Genomic DNA, 17,219 nt, shown 5'->3' with positions numbered 1-17,219 from the left:
TGCGTCTGAAGCCGTAATTTGTCTTCTCCCATGTTCAAGGTGTTTTATGAGAGCAAGAGGACAAGGTGAAACAGCGAACAAAACAAGCAAGCCCACATACTCCTCCGGAAATCCTCCCTCTGTCTTTGCAAAAGCTAAAGCACACACAGAGAGAAGTGTAGCATGCTGTTCATCAAACTGAGGACTTCCTCAAAAAGAAAAAAAAAACTTGACCTGCAGTATTTTGAGATGGTAAAATTAGTTTTTTTTTCTCCCACCGTTTAGCAAGAGCAAAGGACGGATAATAAACTAGAATGCATCATAAGAAATAGTCAAAAAGTTTACTTGAAGTATTTTTCTGTTGTTGTCTGAGTGAGTGCGTGTGTGTGCGTGTGTGTGTGTGTGTGTGTGTGTGTGTGTGTGTGTGTGTGTGTGTGCGTGTCTGAGCGTGTGTGAGTATGACTGGGGGTAACTGGTGATCCCTGCCTCTTCCTGTATATCTTATGCTGTGGTATTAGTGAGGGTCCCTCCCAGAGGCAGTGACTACACAGACTCTTCTAAGAAGGCGCTCATCAACGCCCCTGCTTTCAAAGGCAGCTTTAGCCAGTGCCATTCAAAGCAATCAGCCCAGTCAGGGTCTGCCCATCCAGCCCAAATCCTTTCATGGCTATCAGAAGAACTCTGAGCTGGGCCCTGCTGGGGGCAAGCCGGGGCTGGGGGTGGGATTTGCTTATAAGGGATTGTGAAAAGGCCGTGACACACGCTTATTCATGCCCAAATAACCCCTAACAAAATATATATACATACAGTTCATGAAATAAATAAATAAAAAAAATGAGTAAAAGGATTCCCTACTGCATAAGTAATGGAGCTCATTGTCAGTTATGCACACATGCATGCACTCTGCCTCGGTGCATGACTTAACCTTCGACATCGTCAAGAAGACAAGGGCCACTTCTGTGGTGTGTGGTAGAGGTGGCATGTGGTGCAAGACAGGGGTCCAAGAAGTGGCCAGCAAAAAAAATAAATAAAAAATAAATAAATAAAAACAACAACCTGGAGCTCAATCCAACTGTTGATAATATGGGACATAAACAAGAGGCCTCCAGAAGTATGACAGTGAGAGTATCTAAGTGGGGCTGCATATTTTACTACGTCTGCTCTGGATTAAATAGTCCTGATATCTAACATTTCAAACTTACAAACACGTCCTCTGTCACTGACACGGCTCATTATTTTCATTCCATAAGCCACGAGGAGACTGTCCTTGGTTGACAACTCAGAATCATCGCAGTTGCATCCACTACATACGACATAATAGGGACATTGTGTGAAATTGTTATAAACTACCACTGGTCGTCACAGAGGATTCATGCTAGTATTTAAACTGTACGATGTGCTAAAGAGTTTTATAATCTGCAGTGATTTCTTAGCTTAATATCAATACAGTACGTCTGTGAATTTCATACACACTGATGTCATCATGAAAAATCTGTCAAAAGTAACTAACTGAATGAAGTAACTCAAAACTCTTTTCAGTTCCTCTACTTGTTTATGAGACTCTTCTTTCTGTAACTGTAATCCACAGCGAAAGACATCATCAGTAATTGTGAGATGGTTACCAAACGGCACGGAGCATGAACACTAGATTCATGCTCTGTTCTGAAATTACGTTTGATTGCATTGTCCTTATTAAATAAACGAACTCAAATCAAATGAACGAGAGAAGGAATAAAAGGATTCAAAATACTTTCTTGGTTTTGTGAATGCAAGCCAACTTCTTAGTGTGCTCCGAGGTGTGATCTGCTATCAGAACAGTGTTTGAGATATATAGAGAGAAAACTGCACAGCTTTTAATTGACGATGGAAGGATTTTGGTAATGTGTGCTTATATCTGTGTGTTTGTGTGTGTGTGTGTGTGTTTGTGTAGGGCTTCACAGGGAATACACTGGGCAGACTTTACCCACGAGGAACAAAAGATGCCTCAGAAGAATGTCACATTGCCCTCAAATCTCAGCGGTCAGGGCAGAGAGGGTATAGAGTGCTCGGAAGGGTCAGCCAATTTAAGAGAGCGGGTGGTGTTTTCTATCTGCATGTAAATCCAGTGGTTGTTTTTTGGGCAGCTGCAGTCAAACACATAACAAAAGCTCCTCAGAAAACACTGAGCCAATCAAAACAGGCATCGGCAGCTAGATGCGATAAATATGAATCTGTTATTTGAAGTTTGAGGTTTTTCCCCTACCCAACATGCTCATGTACTTTTAAAGCTTCAAGGTCTATGAAAAATCTTTTTGAGAAAGAGTCTAAAACAAAGCTCCCAGGGCTTGATACATTTTAGATATGTATGAAACCCAAACAGAGGAGCAACGACTTGAAGGACAGCGTCGAAATGCAAGTCGCGGAGTTTGACTGAGATGGTACTGATGTGTGCAAAATTAAGCCATCAACGTACAATATTTTCCCAGAGACTTATGGCTCCTCCTTTGAGCCTCGCCACCTTGCAGAGACTGTGTCCTGAACGTCAGCTCCACGTGGGTCACTGAAAGGGAGGAAAGGAGGGGAAGAAGGAGCAAGAACTGAAACACGTACACCCCGTGTTGCTGTGAATCATAATGCATAAACAGAGCAGAAGAACAGAGGACACCTTGACCTAAAACAGGATGAGGGACAACGGAACGGGCACAGACAGGAAGGAGGTTATTGGCCCAAACTTTGAAAACAACAGTGTGCAGAGGAGTCTAAGGACGGTGGTGATTTTAGGAAGTTAAATCGGCCTATTGAGCGCCAAGCTATCTTGCCCTGGCATTTAATCAAAGGAATTTCAGCTTGGGAAGCGAAGCCAACAGGTTATCCTTCAGGAAGCATACCAAGTAGTTATCAAAAACACAAAAGTTCAAAGCAGCTCAATTTACTTATACAAAGGTTTTTGTGTGTCCTCGAACTTGTTTCTATCTACAAGAATTGAGTGAGAAAAATATTTGTGCTTGAAGGCTTTGGAGGTTGGAAGTGAAGACCAAATCTACGAGATTAACATTAGCGGGCCAGTGTAGAATAGTATCTATAAGATTAGGCTGTTTGTTTCTATGTTGCAAAGGAAGCAAAACATGCAACAGGAATTAACAGGCACCAAATGAGTCTTTGTTCAATCTGACTACTGCTCTGTTGTAGCAGCCCAGGAAGGGGAAGGAACAGAAATAGAATAGTCATCTCTATAATGACACACACGATTGTGGCCAATCTTGGATACGCACAGGCATTATATTAGGGCTCAATGTGATGTGATTTGTGCGGTTTTCTTTGACATTTCTAATTGGGCAGGCACATGGTCAGTGGTTTGATGTTTATGTGAGGAGTCTGAAAGTGAATGCATGTGACAAATCCCATGACTTTTCAAAAGTTGCAGTGGTCTCCGTGTAATGGTTTGGTCTCTGGTCAGCGGCCCAGTACAGCTCAAGCAGAATCAGGATCGCGTGGTGCACAATATACTAAGTCACATTGTCTTTTCAGTTTTTGGTGCCTGATTAAGACAGAGGCTTTGAACAGTATGTCATAATAGTTTGCCTTATAATTATCCGAGTTGGGCTGTAAACATGCAGAAAAGAAAGGAATACATTACTCATCAGGAGTGACGACAATAACTACTCAAAGAGTATGCTGATACATGTGCATGCACATGAAGACTTTTTTTTTTGTCATCACATATGGACAAATTGAAACCTACACTCCCAAAGTCTCAAGAGACTGATGCATGGGATGAATTAAAAGAGTCTGAAATGCCACTGAATCTTTCTTAACTGGTGGTTGTCTATACACATAAATCCTGTATTTCTCTCTGACTCTTGCCAAGGCTTAAGTGTGTAACTTCATGAAAAAAAAAAAAAAAAAAAAAATTACCCATTTTAGACCATGCAGGCCTGTTATGAAGAACGCAGCCTGATCACATATTTAGCATGTTCATTACTGCAGCCTCAAACCTGCCAGGATCCTGGTATGGCTTCAATAGACAGATCCCATCTGTCTGACGTTAGGACCACAGGAACCAGATGGGCCTTTAATTGTATTTTTGTCCAAATTGCAAAATAGCTACTTGGAAACGGAGCTAAAATAACATACAAACAACAGCAACTATGATAACAACTGCGTCTGGAATGAAATGAGTACAGTAAAAGATCAAGACCAGAAGGCGTACAAATTCAGCTCCTCTCTTTGAAAGGGGATCCCCCCCCCCCCCTTTACATTATTGCTACAGTATTGATTTACTCTGCAATTTTGTGTTTTTCTCCCCACGCCCGCTCCGCAACCTCTGTTGAGCAGGAGGTCCGGCAAATAGCACTGATCAGATTTTTCCAAAACATAAAACATTGATGGCTTGCCTCTTTTGAGACAAAAGAATAATTGAGGAAGGGCCGACAGTGATATTTGAACAAAGAAGCATTGAGAGAAAAAGTGGATACCAAGGCCCTCCAGTTAGTTTAATAATCCATAATGAAATAAATGCTGCAATACAGGCACTTGTGTGACGGAAAATCTGCACCTTGTATGAAGGTAAAATCTTATACAATGGATCCTTCAAAAACTGTGCCATGGTTATGCATACTGGAATGACTCTCGGTAGAAAAAAAAATAGTAAGACGTGGTTTTAACAATGTTTGGAAGCTGGTAAAAAAGCAACTGATAGAACAAAAACTTCTACAACAATACAGTTGAATAATAATCGTCCAATTTCAAAAAACAAAAAAAAACAAGATTTTCCATTTTCCAACCACTGCCAGCTCTGCACTGCATCTAAACAGCCTCTCTTTCCTAAACCCTGCAATTTTCAGCCATGGACGAAAGGCAAAGAACAGATAAACAGGCTTTTTTTATATATTTCAGTCCAAATCACATCAAGGTATAAACAGTGAGCCCAGAGCACATCTCCTATTCTTTTTCAAAGTAAGTCCTGCTGTTCCATTTCAAATACCTCAGGGTTATGGGTCATAATGCTGCTTTCCAGCTTCTGAACACGTTTATTCAGGCATCCTACTGTAAATAGGGGGAGATTCAACATCAAATATCTCTATTCCCCATGCTGGCCCTTTCGTCTGTTCTGAGTGGATGTGTGCTTTTGGCTAACAAAGTAATGGTTTCTGCTCTTCCCTTACTGCACTCCGAATACCAAGTGATAAAATAATTGAGGCTCGAGCTGGAGACTGTTTTCTCCGGCCTCAAAACACACTAAGGTGTGAATTCAATCAAGCTATCAAAATAACAAAAACAAAAACCTAAAGATGACTTGAATCCAATATAAGTCAGGGAATTAAAGAAGTGTTAGCTTATGTTATGGCTCACAGCTCTTTGGTCATAAAAAGGGGGTAATAAATGTGTTATAAAGCTGTTACAAGACCCTCAGGCCATTAAGGGCTGAGCTGCAGAGCTGTTTACGAGATTGTTTAGTACAGGCTAGGCTTATCATCATTTACCATGCAGAGGTGGTTAAAGCACATTCTATAAATAGTGGATTCATTGGTGCTAAGCCAAGCTTAACACGATTGCCACATCAGGAATACATACTGTATGCATTGTCACTAATGCATCAAGTGGCAAGATGAGTTAGAGAAAAGAGGAAGTGGAGAGCTGAGAGGAGAGGACAGGGTGACTTATAGGTGGCTGCATATTGTCTTTATCCACCACATGTGTCCTGTCCACTGCTAAGCTGACAGGTAGAGACACAATGTGTTGACCTAAGGGCCTGTTAGCGACCGGCAAGTGGATAAATATAGAGCAGTGGGAGAGCCTAGGTGTCTTAAATGACATATCTAATGATGCTCATCCTCTGCAGTCTTTTCCCTCCATCCAGAAGAGGCTCAGGAGCACAACTGTCGTGTGTAGGCAAAGCCACAGCTCTGACGGCTCTTTCTTTGAAGTAAACATTATTAGCAGTGTCATTTATTGTATGTTCGACCCACACGACCCTCTCCCCAATTTTTCACAGTCATACACACAATCAAAACACAAACAGCCCTTTGGCTCATTTAGATTTGCAGCGAATGGGAGGGATTCCTATGAAGCTTTTGCAGCTGTGTGTGTTCCATTTGCATATAAGAAAACAAGTTTCAAAAGGCTTGTTTATAATGCATAAGAGCCTTTTAGGCTGTCTTTACTGCAACACTCCATTCCTCCCACTGACAATCCATGCAAGGGTTTGCATCATTTTGTGAGACATGCCAGTTTTGAATTATTCAGTCACTCATCTCTGCCACAGCACCGCATTTAACAAACACACATGCACATGCACATATTAAAAGGCAGAATGGTCTACAAGGATGCTACAACAGCACCTCAGTCAGTTCCTTTGGAGAGGTGGGAATCCTATTACTTGCTGTCAGAACCTGTCGGACGCCTCGCTCCCTATGGCGGGCCCCTTTTGTTAGCGGGGAATGGGACGTACAACACCAGTCCATTTAGAGGCTGTCTTCTCTGTGAGCTTTTAATGGGCCCTGGGCCTTGAGCGTCATGAGCAGAACAAAAAACACAGTTCAATTTCCCTTCACGAGTGCATAAAACAAGCACCTCAACTGTACCAGTCCCATGCATAATTCACTGCCGGTGATGTGTGTCTTAAACGCTGCTGAAATATACATGGCGGCATATGCAAATCTGGTAGCGCTCTCACATGCTTTACTCGCTAAACAGACAACAAGAGAATAGTGTGCCACGCCATCAGCCTCTTCTGGACGCACGCACGCCCGCACGCACACACACACACACACACACACACACCCACACACACACACACACACACACACACACACACACACACACACACACACACACACGGTACATAGTCATATGTCACTGTGTGTGTGCATGTGGCTCAGTGTTGGCTGCACATATTTGGTCCTGAATGTGTCGAGAAATGTGACAACGCTTCCCCTTAAATGTCCTCTAAAGCAAATTAAATATTCAAACCATGTTCAAGGATAATCACAAACACTGAAAACATGGGAACAGCTATGTTCAAAGTGCAAGAGGGTTTCTGCTACTTTTTTTTTTTTAAATGGATAGAATTTCTTTTCTTTCTTTTTTTTCAATCATAAGGTTTCCTGGAGCCACTAAGTCAAATCCTAAATGCATAAATTATACCTAAAAAAAAAGGGGGTTACATGGCAGGAAATCATATTATGAGACACAAATAATTCTTGAAGAATGTTGAAAGTGGAGAATTTTTTGCCTTTTGATCAAGAATTGAGAATTGTGTGTGTGTGTGTGTGTGTGTGTGTGTGTGGGTGTGTGTGTGTGGGTGTGTGTGTGTGGGTGGGTGCGTGAGCATGTTGAAGATCTTTGTAGGTAAAGGTTGATGAGCAAGGAGGAGAGGACAGACTGGTGGTGTCAAATTTTATAAATGAGAGAGGAAATGTCTTTATCCCAGGTTTGGCCACCCCCACCACTTTCCTTACCACTTTCCCCCCAGTGTGTATGTATGTGTGTGTGTGTGTGTGTGTGTGTGTGTGTGTGTGTGTGTGTGTGTGTGGTTTGGACCAGGCATTGGCTCAGTCCGATTCCCAGCAGTGTGTCTTTAACAGGGCCTTCCCGCCGGGCTGCCAGGCTGTTCTCCCCTGACAGGACAACAGCCCAGCTGACGCCCTAACAGCTCTGCCAACACAACCCACGCTTTTGACCCACAATCTGCTCCCCTGATCCTGATGAAGGGAGGGTGGGGTGTGATCACAAACAAGACCGGAGCAAAGACAATAACAAAGGAAAAAAAATAAAACGGAAAGAGAAAAGGTGTCCTACCTTTAAACAGAAAGATTTTAAAGTGCAGGCCAACAAAATGTGATTCTTCAGAGAGATGTTGAAGTGGATGATTCCTTTTAGGGGATGGATGCATAGATGATTGATAAACGTGCATTGAATGTGACATTTAGCATAACTCAACTCAAGAAAACTACTACAAAGGAAGAACATGTCATGTACATCCAAATGGGCAACAGTGCAGATCCCAGTACATACACCAAACTATAAATGTGTCAGTGTGTAGAGAGGAGAATTTGATAAAAGCACTCATACTAGTGTTCCCAAAAAAGGTGAAGGGGAAGCTGTGCTAAGGTAGCAAAAAAATAAATAAATCCAATTTGACTAATTGCCTTTCTAATAATAAAGAAATGCAATAAGCAATTGTTTTATTTACATTTACATTTATTATAACATTTCAAATACAACAATAGTTGTCCAAGTAAAGAGGTGACATGGAGTCTTTGGTTAATAAATTACATTTTTATAATTTCTAGTTGCAGACATCGACATATTCTACTGCTGAGCTGAACATTTAAAGGAAACCCTTCCTCAAGATGTCCATAGGGAAGTCCCAGTCAAGGCCTTTCCTGCTTCGGTTGTTCAGACTGACAATGTTCATATACTGTACGTAGCGGTTATATTTAAAATGGAAGAAGTGGTGCATATTTCTGCCTGTGCCATCCCCATACGTACAGTGAATCTGGCCCTCATGTGCAGCTGCCAAAGCTGTGGTGTCACTGGTGTTCACTGGTGTTGAACAGTATGTTAACAGGATGTGTAATGTGGTGTGCTGGTCCTGTGCAGAAGCCAGGGCTGGGTGGCAGCGGCACTGTAGGCTACAGTAGGGCTGTTATCATGAAGCAGTTATGTAGCTGCTCTGCTGGGCCAGTCTAATTACAGGAGAACAGCGTGCACCAGTCTGGGCCTCCAAATGGCACCATATGTTTTCCCAGACTAACAGTCTGAAAAAATGCCATTTACCCATTCAGGATGCACTGTGCTCCATGTCTGGGAATCAGTCACTCACTCTCATATAAAACCATTCACACCCCTCAAACACCCTACCAACCTTACCACCAACCTCCCCCATATAAAACTCAGCTGTCGGTGATTTACCATGCGTACCCCACCATGTATCCTGTTCAGTTTAACCATTTACAAATCCTATTGTAAGTTGGTCTATCTGTCTCTAACACACATGGACTCGCATAATGATGTTGTTGATTCTGCTGTTGGTTGGTTGGTTGGTTACAGGCAGACTTTAGTTCACTAAAGGGATTTGGTTAATCAGAAATTGTGTTTAAAAAAAGAAAAGATAGCAACAGTTTCTGGGTGTATGGTCAGGTCAGGTATATTTTCTGCTGAGCCTGGCCAGAAAACACAATCAGTAACTTGTCACAGGTCAACATCCTCAAATTGTTTTAGAAAAATAAAATGCTTTTTTGCTTTTATTATTTCCCATTAATCCTTTCACATCCCCACCTTCATTTGGAGACAAATATATTAAGCTTATCAAGGGACAATAATGAAATGCAATAACAGACTGATAAAAAAAAATAATTAAAAAAAAAAGAACGTTAGCGCCTTATTTCATTTGGCGTATTTCCCCACCAACAGTCATTGGCAGAATTGCACTCAGAGTGTCACTGATAACACAGAACATAATTCTTTGTGGTTGCAGAAAGCTTGACAACATTTGTATCATGACCTCTTTTTTTTTTTTTTTGGAGAAGCTTCCTGTATCATTACTAGATAGACCTATCACGCACCATCAGTTTATTAATGAGAACAGCCCAGGCAATGGCGCTCACAGATGCCTATCGAGGGCAGAAAACAAAAAGAGAATGTAAGTAAATATGGACTGTAATTAGTATGACAAGGTTGAAAAAACAGATAACACACCGCAGCAGCCCAAAGGCCTTCTCTTTCACACATGCACGTGCACGTGTACACATGCACATGCACGGGACACACACACACACACACACACACACACACACAGGCGCTTGACTGTGTGCTCACACACACGCTGGGAACAAATCAAATGTTTTAATCAGCTTGCTACAGCACATAATGAGGATTCACTAAGCCCCAGCTATCAGCTGCCATCGGCCACTTACTTGTGCCTTCAAAGAGCTGATTTCTCACTTCAACAACCAGCTTAACACAGTAGTTATCGAGTGAACACAGTCCAGGCATGTGCAACAAAACCCACTCTGTGCTGTGTGAGTGAAGTTAGGGGAACTGATATACAGTATTTGTAGTTAAGCAAAGGAAACAACTATGTGAAAGTGGACAAGACAGTGCAACGTGTGGGAGCTGAATGGGCAGTATTTGTCATCAGTGTAATTTACTGCATCGGAATAATAAAGAATGTTTGTCTGAGGTCATGGGTGGTTATCGCATGACAGCCAATAATATGGCACACCTAAGCCCATAAATCTAACAAAACACGCATGACCTTACATACCGCGGACTCACTCCGACACCTGATACAGATACTGTATTAGATTTACCTCTCGTCTTTAAGTGCACACACCTTGTGAAGCAGTGTAGAGTGCACCTGGCCAAGCCACACCTGCCGCATAGCACAAGGCAATTACATGAATCAGTCAAGTTGGTTACAGCCAGACTAGTTTCCACGGGACTGTGAGGTATGTCGGAGTTCTTACTCAACCTTCCAGGTGTGTGCATGAGCGAGGCGTACGTGTGGAGGTGCACGTCTGCAGGTGGGCCTCCTGGTGCAGCTTTTGGCCTCTTGACATTGCTCTGACCTCTGTGAGGTAGACTCACAGCTCCAGCCCTCCAGCTGGAGAAGTGATGACCTGAGCACTAGACAAACTGTGAGGCTCGTCCTCCTGTCCTTGTCTCCTTCCTGCCTGCATGCCTGCTGCAGTTTGTTCTGATTGGGGGGGACATGCAGAGGCGGGTCAGCCTTCATGAAAGACATGAGCCTGTATTCATCTGTTTCCTCCTTCAAATAACTTTAAAGTTATAGAACTTTGTACTATTTACTTAGATTTCGTAAGATTACCTGAGGCGTATCCTTTACTTTTTTTTTTAATTAGCAACACATGCCAGAGCTGGGAAGAAGCATCTTCTTCCCCGGACTATTGTTTTATAATATAGTCATCCTGTTAGTCATATTTGATCATCTTTAGAATAGCAGTACATGCTAGTTTATATGTGTTCGAGTGATAAACAAAACTATTCCAATCAGGTTTTATTTCAATAAATGTAAAACATGGAAATACTGGAAAATTCTGAAATTTGCCTGAATCCATTTATCCTCGTGGTTTAACCTGTCCCAAATCTTTACATACACGTCAAACCTTTAGAAAGCTAACTTGGGCCTCTGTAAGCGATATCCTGCGCAGCCTGCTGTAAAATAAATGACGTTGTTAGCTTCAGTCTCGCAGGTGAAATGTGCTGCTGCTACAATTATTCTAATGCCAGCATGCCAGAATGCCAGTGCTACCAAATGCTGCTGTCAACCCAGGGGTTTAATTAGTTTGGCACATGTGCCACTTATAATCACCTGCCATTACCAGTTCTGGCTGCATCTGCTTACACGTCTGTCAGTGCCAGGCAGGCTGCATGTGGGTGTTTAGGTTTGTGGGGGTGTTGAACAGTAGGTTGTGAGTGTATATTTTTCCAGCAGTAACAGTCTTAAAAAAAAATTGTAAAACCTATAAACAAAGGGTTAATTGGCAACACAATCCTTTTTATATATATATATTTTTTTATTGAAATTAAGTGAATACTTTTTCAAGAACATGTATAATTTATGTACAGGTTTGGGTTAAGATACTCACTATCAAAAACAAATAGATGCCTCCTTTCATAGTGTGCCTGAAAAAACCTTTAGTTAAAGTAGCTGTCGTATGGAGCCAGAACAATTGTATAGGTAGAACTGAATTGTCAGCAGTCCATCTGTACAAAAACCTTGTGAAAGCAGTGCAGAGCAGGGCTTCGTAGTGTCAAACTGCCTTGTGAATAGAGCTACACCTCAGGCTGAATACATCACATTGTGATTTCATGAGAGCTGGAAGTGGAGGAAGAAGAAGAAGAAAAAAAAAACTTCAGGGCGGCGAGTGAATCTCGACCCAAAACAGGAGAAATGGAAGTTAAAAGTGAATCGTTCACTCCCCCTGGCGTAGCAGTGGCTACCTCTGGGGCTGAGACAGGAGGAGGACGAGGAGGAGGAGGAGGAGGAGGAGGAGGAGGAGGAGGAAAAACAGGAGGAGAAGAGGAGCCCCTGGCTCTCACAGTCATGTGACGATTGAGCTCGATATCTAAAGGATGGACCTTAGGCTGTGTATTTAGCTATTAGGACATAAGCTCAAGTATTTGTGTGAGTGTGTGTGTGTGTGTGTGTTACATAGGCACAGGTCTACATCAGCATGCAAAGGAACACAGACACACATTCCCACAGCTAAAACAGGAGCTCAGTTCCCAGGATTTACCTATGTCTGCCGCGATACAATAGCTCTAACTATGCCTATTCTTTGCCGAAAGTTCCCATTTAGCACTTAAACAAGGCTTCAATATTGTGCCGTCTCAAAAACATCTGTCGGGGACTTGTGTGGCTACACTAATTACAAATATCTGCAGTAATCCGGCGCCGATAAGAGAGTCATTACTCCAACAGACATTTATCACTGTGGGATTGATGACCCATTTCAGAGGCTGCCATTGTACTCGGAAGTGAAATCGCTGATATCCCTTTTATCCTACATCGCTGCTGAATTCATCCATTCGTCAGGAGGCCAGCTAGTTAGAATTGTAATTAACAGCTATGGACTTTGGCCCTAATAGAATTTTTGCAGGAAAGTGCAGATTGACATAGGAGGGGATGCAGGGAGAGTTGACTGTGTATTTCTTCGCTTGCTAATTGCCACTTGAAGCAGCGGTCTGTGGAGAGGAGCTGCTCTGCAGTCTGTCGAGAAAGTGCCACAGCAGCATGCGAGTATCTCCGAACGCAAGAATTTTTTGTACATTTGTGTAAACACAGTGATAAGTGATGTGAATGCAAAGGCACATCGCTTCAGTGCAATAATCTGTCACAGACACCAACACACATTTGTAGGTCAAATATAAAATATGCACTTCCCTGCTCGGATACATAAGTTACAGGCTTTCTCTTGACTCTTATTCAGACTCACACACTTTAATAGCCACCCACCCACACAGACACACAAACACAGCGAAGCAGCAGATGATCACAGTAGGCAAGGACTAAAGGTCTGGCCACCTGCCGGCCATGTCCCGTCTCTGTAGCGGTAATGAACAGAGACAGCTTGGGGACCGCCCTGTGAGCTTGTCCCCCCTCCTAGTCTCCCCGCTTCGGGGCAGAGCCGGGGGCCCTCAGGTGACAGGGACGCCAAAGATGTTCTACACACTGACAGGCAGGTCTTACCCGGCCAACCCACTGTACACATTGGTGCAGTGACACCAAAATGCACACGGGAAACATGTGGCAATACACTAAGACTCACACGGTTTTGTGCAATGGGATTTTATGCACATTGTGACTGTTCACGTGTCCCTGTACCTATGCAAATGCACAAAACGAAGAACTCGCGCGCACACACACACACGCACACACACACGCACGCACCTACACACACACACCTACACACACACACACACACACACCCGCTGACCCTGTGTAATTCCTCCAGCACACGGCTGGTCACAGGAGCAGCTGTGGCCGCTACGGCAGACAGATGAAATTTTCATAACTATCTTCTCCAACTTCCATCCTCACCTTCAGGATAATTTATGACCTGCCAGCTTTGAAGAGACAATATGCTTGATGTAAAATGAAGTGTTCAAACAATGGAGGCAGTGGCGTCTGGTCCATAGAGGGCGCTAGGGAGCCGCCTCACCCCTCGCTACAAGGTGAACGACAGACCTTGGCTAAATAAGATTTAGTAAATTAGGATATTTTTTTAGATGTCATTTGGGGCTTTTGCCCCAATGAATGAATGGAGCAGGAAATCGGGGGGAGAAAGTAGGGTTTGCGGATAAGGAGCCAAAGGTCAGACTTTTTCATATTAGATGGATAGCTAGATAAAATATATTAAAGTACATATTATAATATTATTTAAGCCTACACATAAGAATGAATCAGAAATGTCTTTACTCACTATCTCACACAATGTTTTCACTTTGCCACATTTTTGTAGTTTTCAGTGAATATGATACGGAAATTGCAATTAAAAGCAAACACAAATATGATTTAGAGTGTATTTATAAGTTTAACCGTAATGACAACGTCTCTGCTTCACCGTATTGCCATATTCATGCAGCAAATGTCACATGCCTGTCACACATCCTCAACCAATCATGCTGTATCAGCTCTCTGGGATGTTGGGTTAGACCAGAAAGAATGTTCTGATTTTCCTGACTACCAGTAAAACAGGTCCATACCCACAACCCCCACCATAATACTTACCACACTGTCCTTTTCCAAATGCAAATCTTGTTTCCATATTAAAATAGGCTGCTTTTTATGGGGCAACTGTCTCTGCAACAAGTGTCTTTAAATGTCTGTGGGACTTTTAATGACATTTTTAACTCTCTCTTTCTGCCTTTCAGTGCCACATGTCATTGGCAAACACTCACTGTGAAATGCATAATTATAAAATGGACTGTTTTCCATTAAAACCTGGAAGCAATTTAATGCAATTGAAACTCAGCTGAGGACAAGCACAGACATTTACAAAAGTAGTGCGATACCGATCTCTGCCAGTTGTGGATGTTTCATTCCCATACTTAGCAACAAAATGTATTCAAACAGCTCCATTTATTGAACCAGGTGAGATAGAGGTGCGTGAACATTATTTACAGGGCTATTACTTGTTTGTGCAGTGAACAGGAAGCGACAGAAATAGGATCATCCGTCATCTGTGGTACATTCTTTCAAGAGTAAGACATACTCTGAAGTACCCTCCAGCCTGGGAGCTATCTAAGATGGGAGAACGATTGCTACGGCAACAGCAGCTGTGAGGTTCTGCTGAGGTCAGGACATGTCATGCATAACTGACTGATTGCTAAACAGGGGCGGGTGCATGAAGGAGGAATTCATAATTTACCATTAGACACACACAAACACACACCTCACAAACACCCAGGCCACAGGCGAACTTGCTGCACGCATGTAACCCGTCTAAGGGACCACACAGATATGTTTAAGATAAAGACAGACAAATTAGACGACAGCGTCTTAGGCTAACCACTGCGCTTGCGCTAATTACAGGCTGGTGGACGATGAAAGAGACGGATGACATGTACTTATTTGTTTTCTCCTCCATTGCCCTGAACCAAGTAAACACAGCGATCGCAGATGACGGCTAAAGTAGGTGGTACAAAGAAAAAGTACATGCAGACAACACAGATCAAAAAAAAAAAATGGCTGTGGGATGAGGGTTCCATGCACCACACACAGGTGTTCGCTAGCAAAACCCCCTGAGGTAAAGAGAAACAAGGGCGCAGCCAGAAAAACTTTAGGCTTGCAAGTCATGCCAAGGAAAACAGAATGAGCGAGCTGCGTCTGCTCTGCTTACTCAACAGGACTGCGGTCGTGGGGTCGATGGAGAGACAAACGCGGGGCTGCTGTCTGGGAGATCTGATAAACCTGTCACTTTGGGTTGAAACACACATCACGCAAGCCTGGTTGACAACGTGCCCAGATCAACCTCTGCCAACCAGAACCTTGGGTTGTGATGCCAGTCCTAACACTAGCACCTTAGCTAAGTAAACCTCTCTATTAGCAGCTTATTGTCATCTTCTTTGGGCGGAACAAACCCAACAACCCTTTCGCATGATGCCCTGCCAGGTACCACATAAAAAAAATGTCAACATAAAATTCCAAACCCACTAAAACAATTCAACAATGACAGCTGGACACATGAAGACTTCTAAAAGTCTTGTGTAATCTATGCCTTGGGAGGTAGGTTGAATTGGAAAAAAAAGGGCATGGTCTGTGGCATGATAGGCACCTCAATTTCTAAGGCTTTAAAGAAGTCGTCGGTGCATTAGACAAGGTTGGGGTTCATTCTTCTTTATTGTAGACACGGCACTGACAATATTTTTAAGTCCCATCTGGGGCAAGGGATCACCATTGTCTCCCATAATTCCCTGCCCCACTCCATCAGAGAAATCAAGGCAGGTTCTATCTGGGACAGCACAAAAGAAAATGTCACCAGTCCTGGAATGAAGTTCCAGCCAATGACGGTCTCTCTCCTCACTCTTCTCCGTGTCTATGCATCTCCACAGGGGTGCAACTGCTAAATGACATCACTGAGAGAAGGTCAACCCTGGCTAGGCACAACTGCGGCTCTCTGGCCCCTGATGGCCTGAAGTGACCCTTGGTTTCAATGACAGGCTGGAGCTTTTGTGTTGCGGGGCTCTATCCAGGTGAGGACAAGGAAGGACGACAATGGCAGGAAACATAAAGGCAACGGAGGCTGGGAGACAGCCCTGCAGGTCATAGGCCAAGCTGGACAGCTGAGTGATGAATGCAGCTGTGGCCACGTGGACCTCCTTCTCTGTCCTCTAGCTCTGCTAGCCATGTCAGCTGATAAAGCCATTGTTGGGATAAAGACCTCACTAACTCTTGACAATTTCTAGAAGGTAATAAACTCAGACAACAGATCTACTGTGCCACAAGTTCTGGCAAACATGTGTGGCATTATATATATATATATATATATATATATAAACATAATATAACATGTGCATTTCAATCCATGGCTGCTGTTGTCGCAAAACACTTGAAGTAAACCTGAAAAAGATTGAAGCTGTTAAGAAAAATTCTGTCTTTATCATTAACAGGAAGAAGAACTACGCAACCCAATACAATTAAAGAAGAATTTGCCTGCACTTACAGCCAATCACAAGTCTAGAGCTGTCCAACTGATTCCAATGCCAAAGGTCAATGGCTGCCCACTCTACCACCAGCCCACATAGAGAGGCTTGAGAACCAGGTTTGCCGAGTCATTCACAAATCCTGCTTTAGGTCATAAACACCTCCGTCAGTCTTCCCACTTCTTTTCTCCTCCACAGAGGTGAGTTCAGCATGCACTCTGTTAATCTTTCACTCGAGCCTGCTTGCTTTTACACTGAACAGAAGAGGAGAGTGAAAGAGGGGTAGTAAAGGACGAAAATGGATAAAAGAGCAGGAAGAAAAAGCCATAGAGAGGGCCAGATGGGCACCTTCACAGTCCATTTATCAAACCCAATGTGGCCCTCCCCTCCCCTCCCGCTGCTCTCATGTCCTAAACCCCCATGTAATTCTGTAATGATTTTCATTATCATATAATGACCTTACAAAGCCTACAGCAGTTTGCATGGTCAGTACAAAACTCGCAGCTGTTCCCCTCAGTGTTTGCTCGCCGTCTGTGACAAAGCTTTTTGTGTGTGTTTTTTTCTGTTGGTCACAGAAGTGACCTTTA

General features: G+C 43.1%; 1 protein-coding gene across 4 annotated transcripts in view; it reads right to left on the bottom strand.

Annotated features, from left to right (window-relative positions):
• Window positions 1-17,219, bottom strand: part of fto (FTO alpha-ketoglutarate dependent dioxygenase) — a 113,555-nt gene that overhangs the window by 41,360 nt on the left and 54,976 nt on the right. The window contains exon 9 of one of the 4 annotated variants that reach the window (XM_079338815.1): window positions 8,191-10,660. The exons of the other annotated variants lie outside the window; for them this stretch is intronic. Coding sequence (XP_079194941.1) covers window positions 10,591-10,660 — 70 coding nt within the window. The 3' untranslated portion in view covers window positions 8,191-10,590. Of the gene's footprint in view, window positions 1-8,190; window positions 10,661-17,219 lie in introns of those variants that run through there. 4 annotated transcript variants of the gene reach the window in all.

Source organism: Symphodus melops (assembly GCF_947650265.1).
Source record: "Symphodus melops genome assembly, chromosome: 3".
Classification (NCBI taxonomy): Eukaryota; Metazoa; Chordata; class Actinopteri; order Labriformes; family Labridae; genus Symphodus; species Symphodus melops.
The sequence above is the reverse complement of the archived record's forward strand: the minus strand, read 5'-3'. Positions and strand labels throughout refer to the sequence as shown.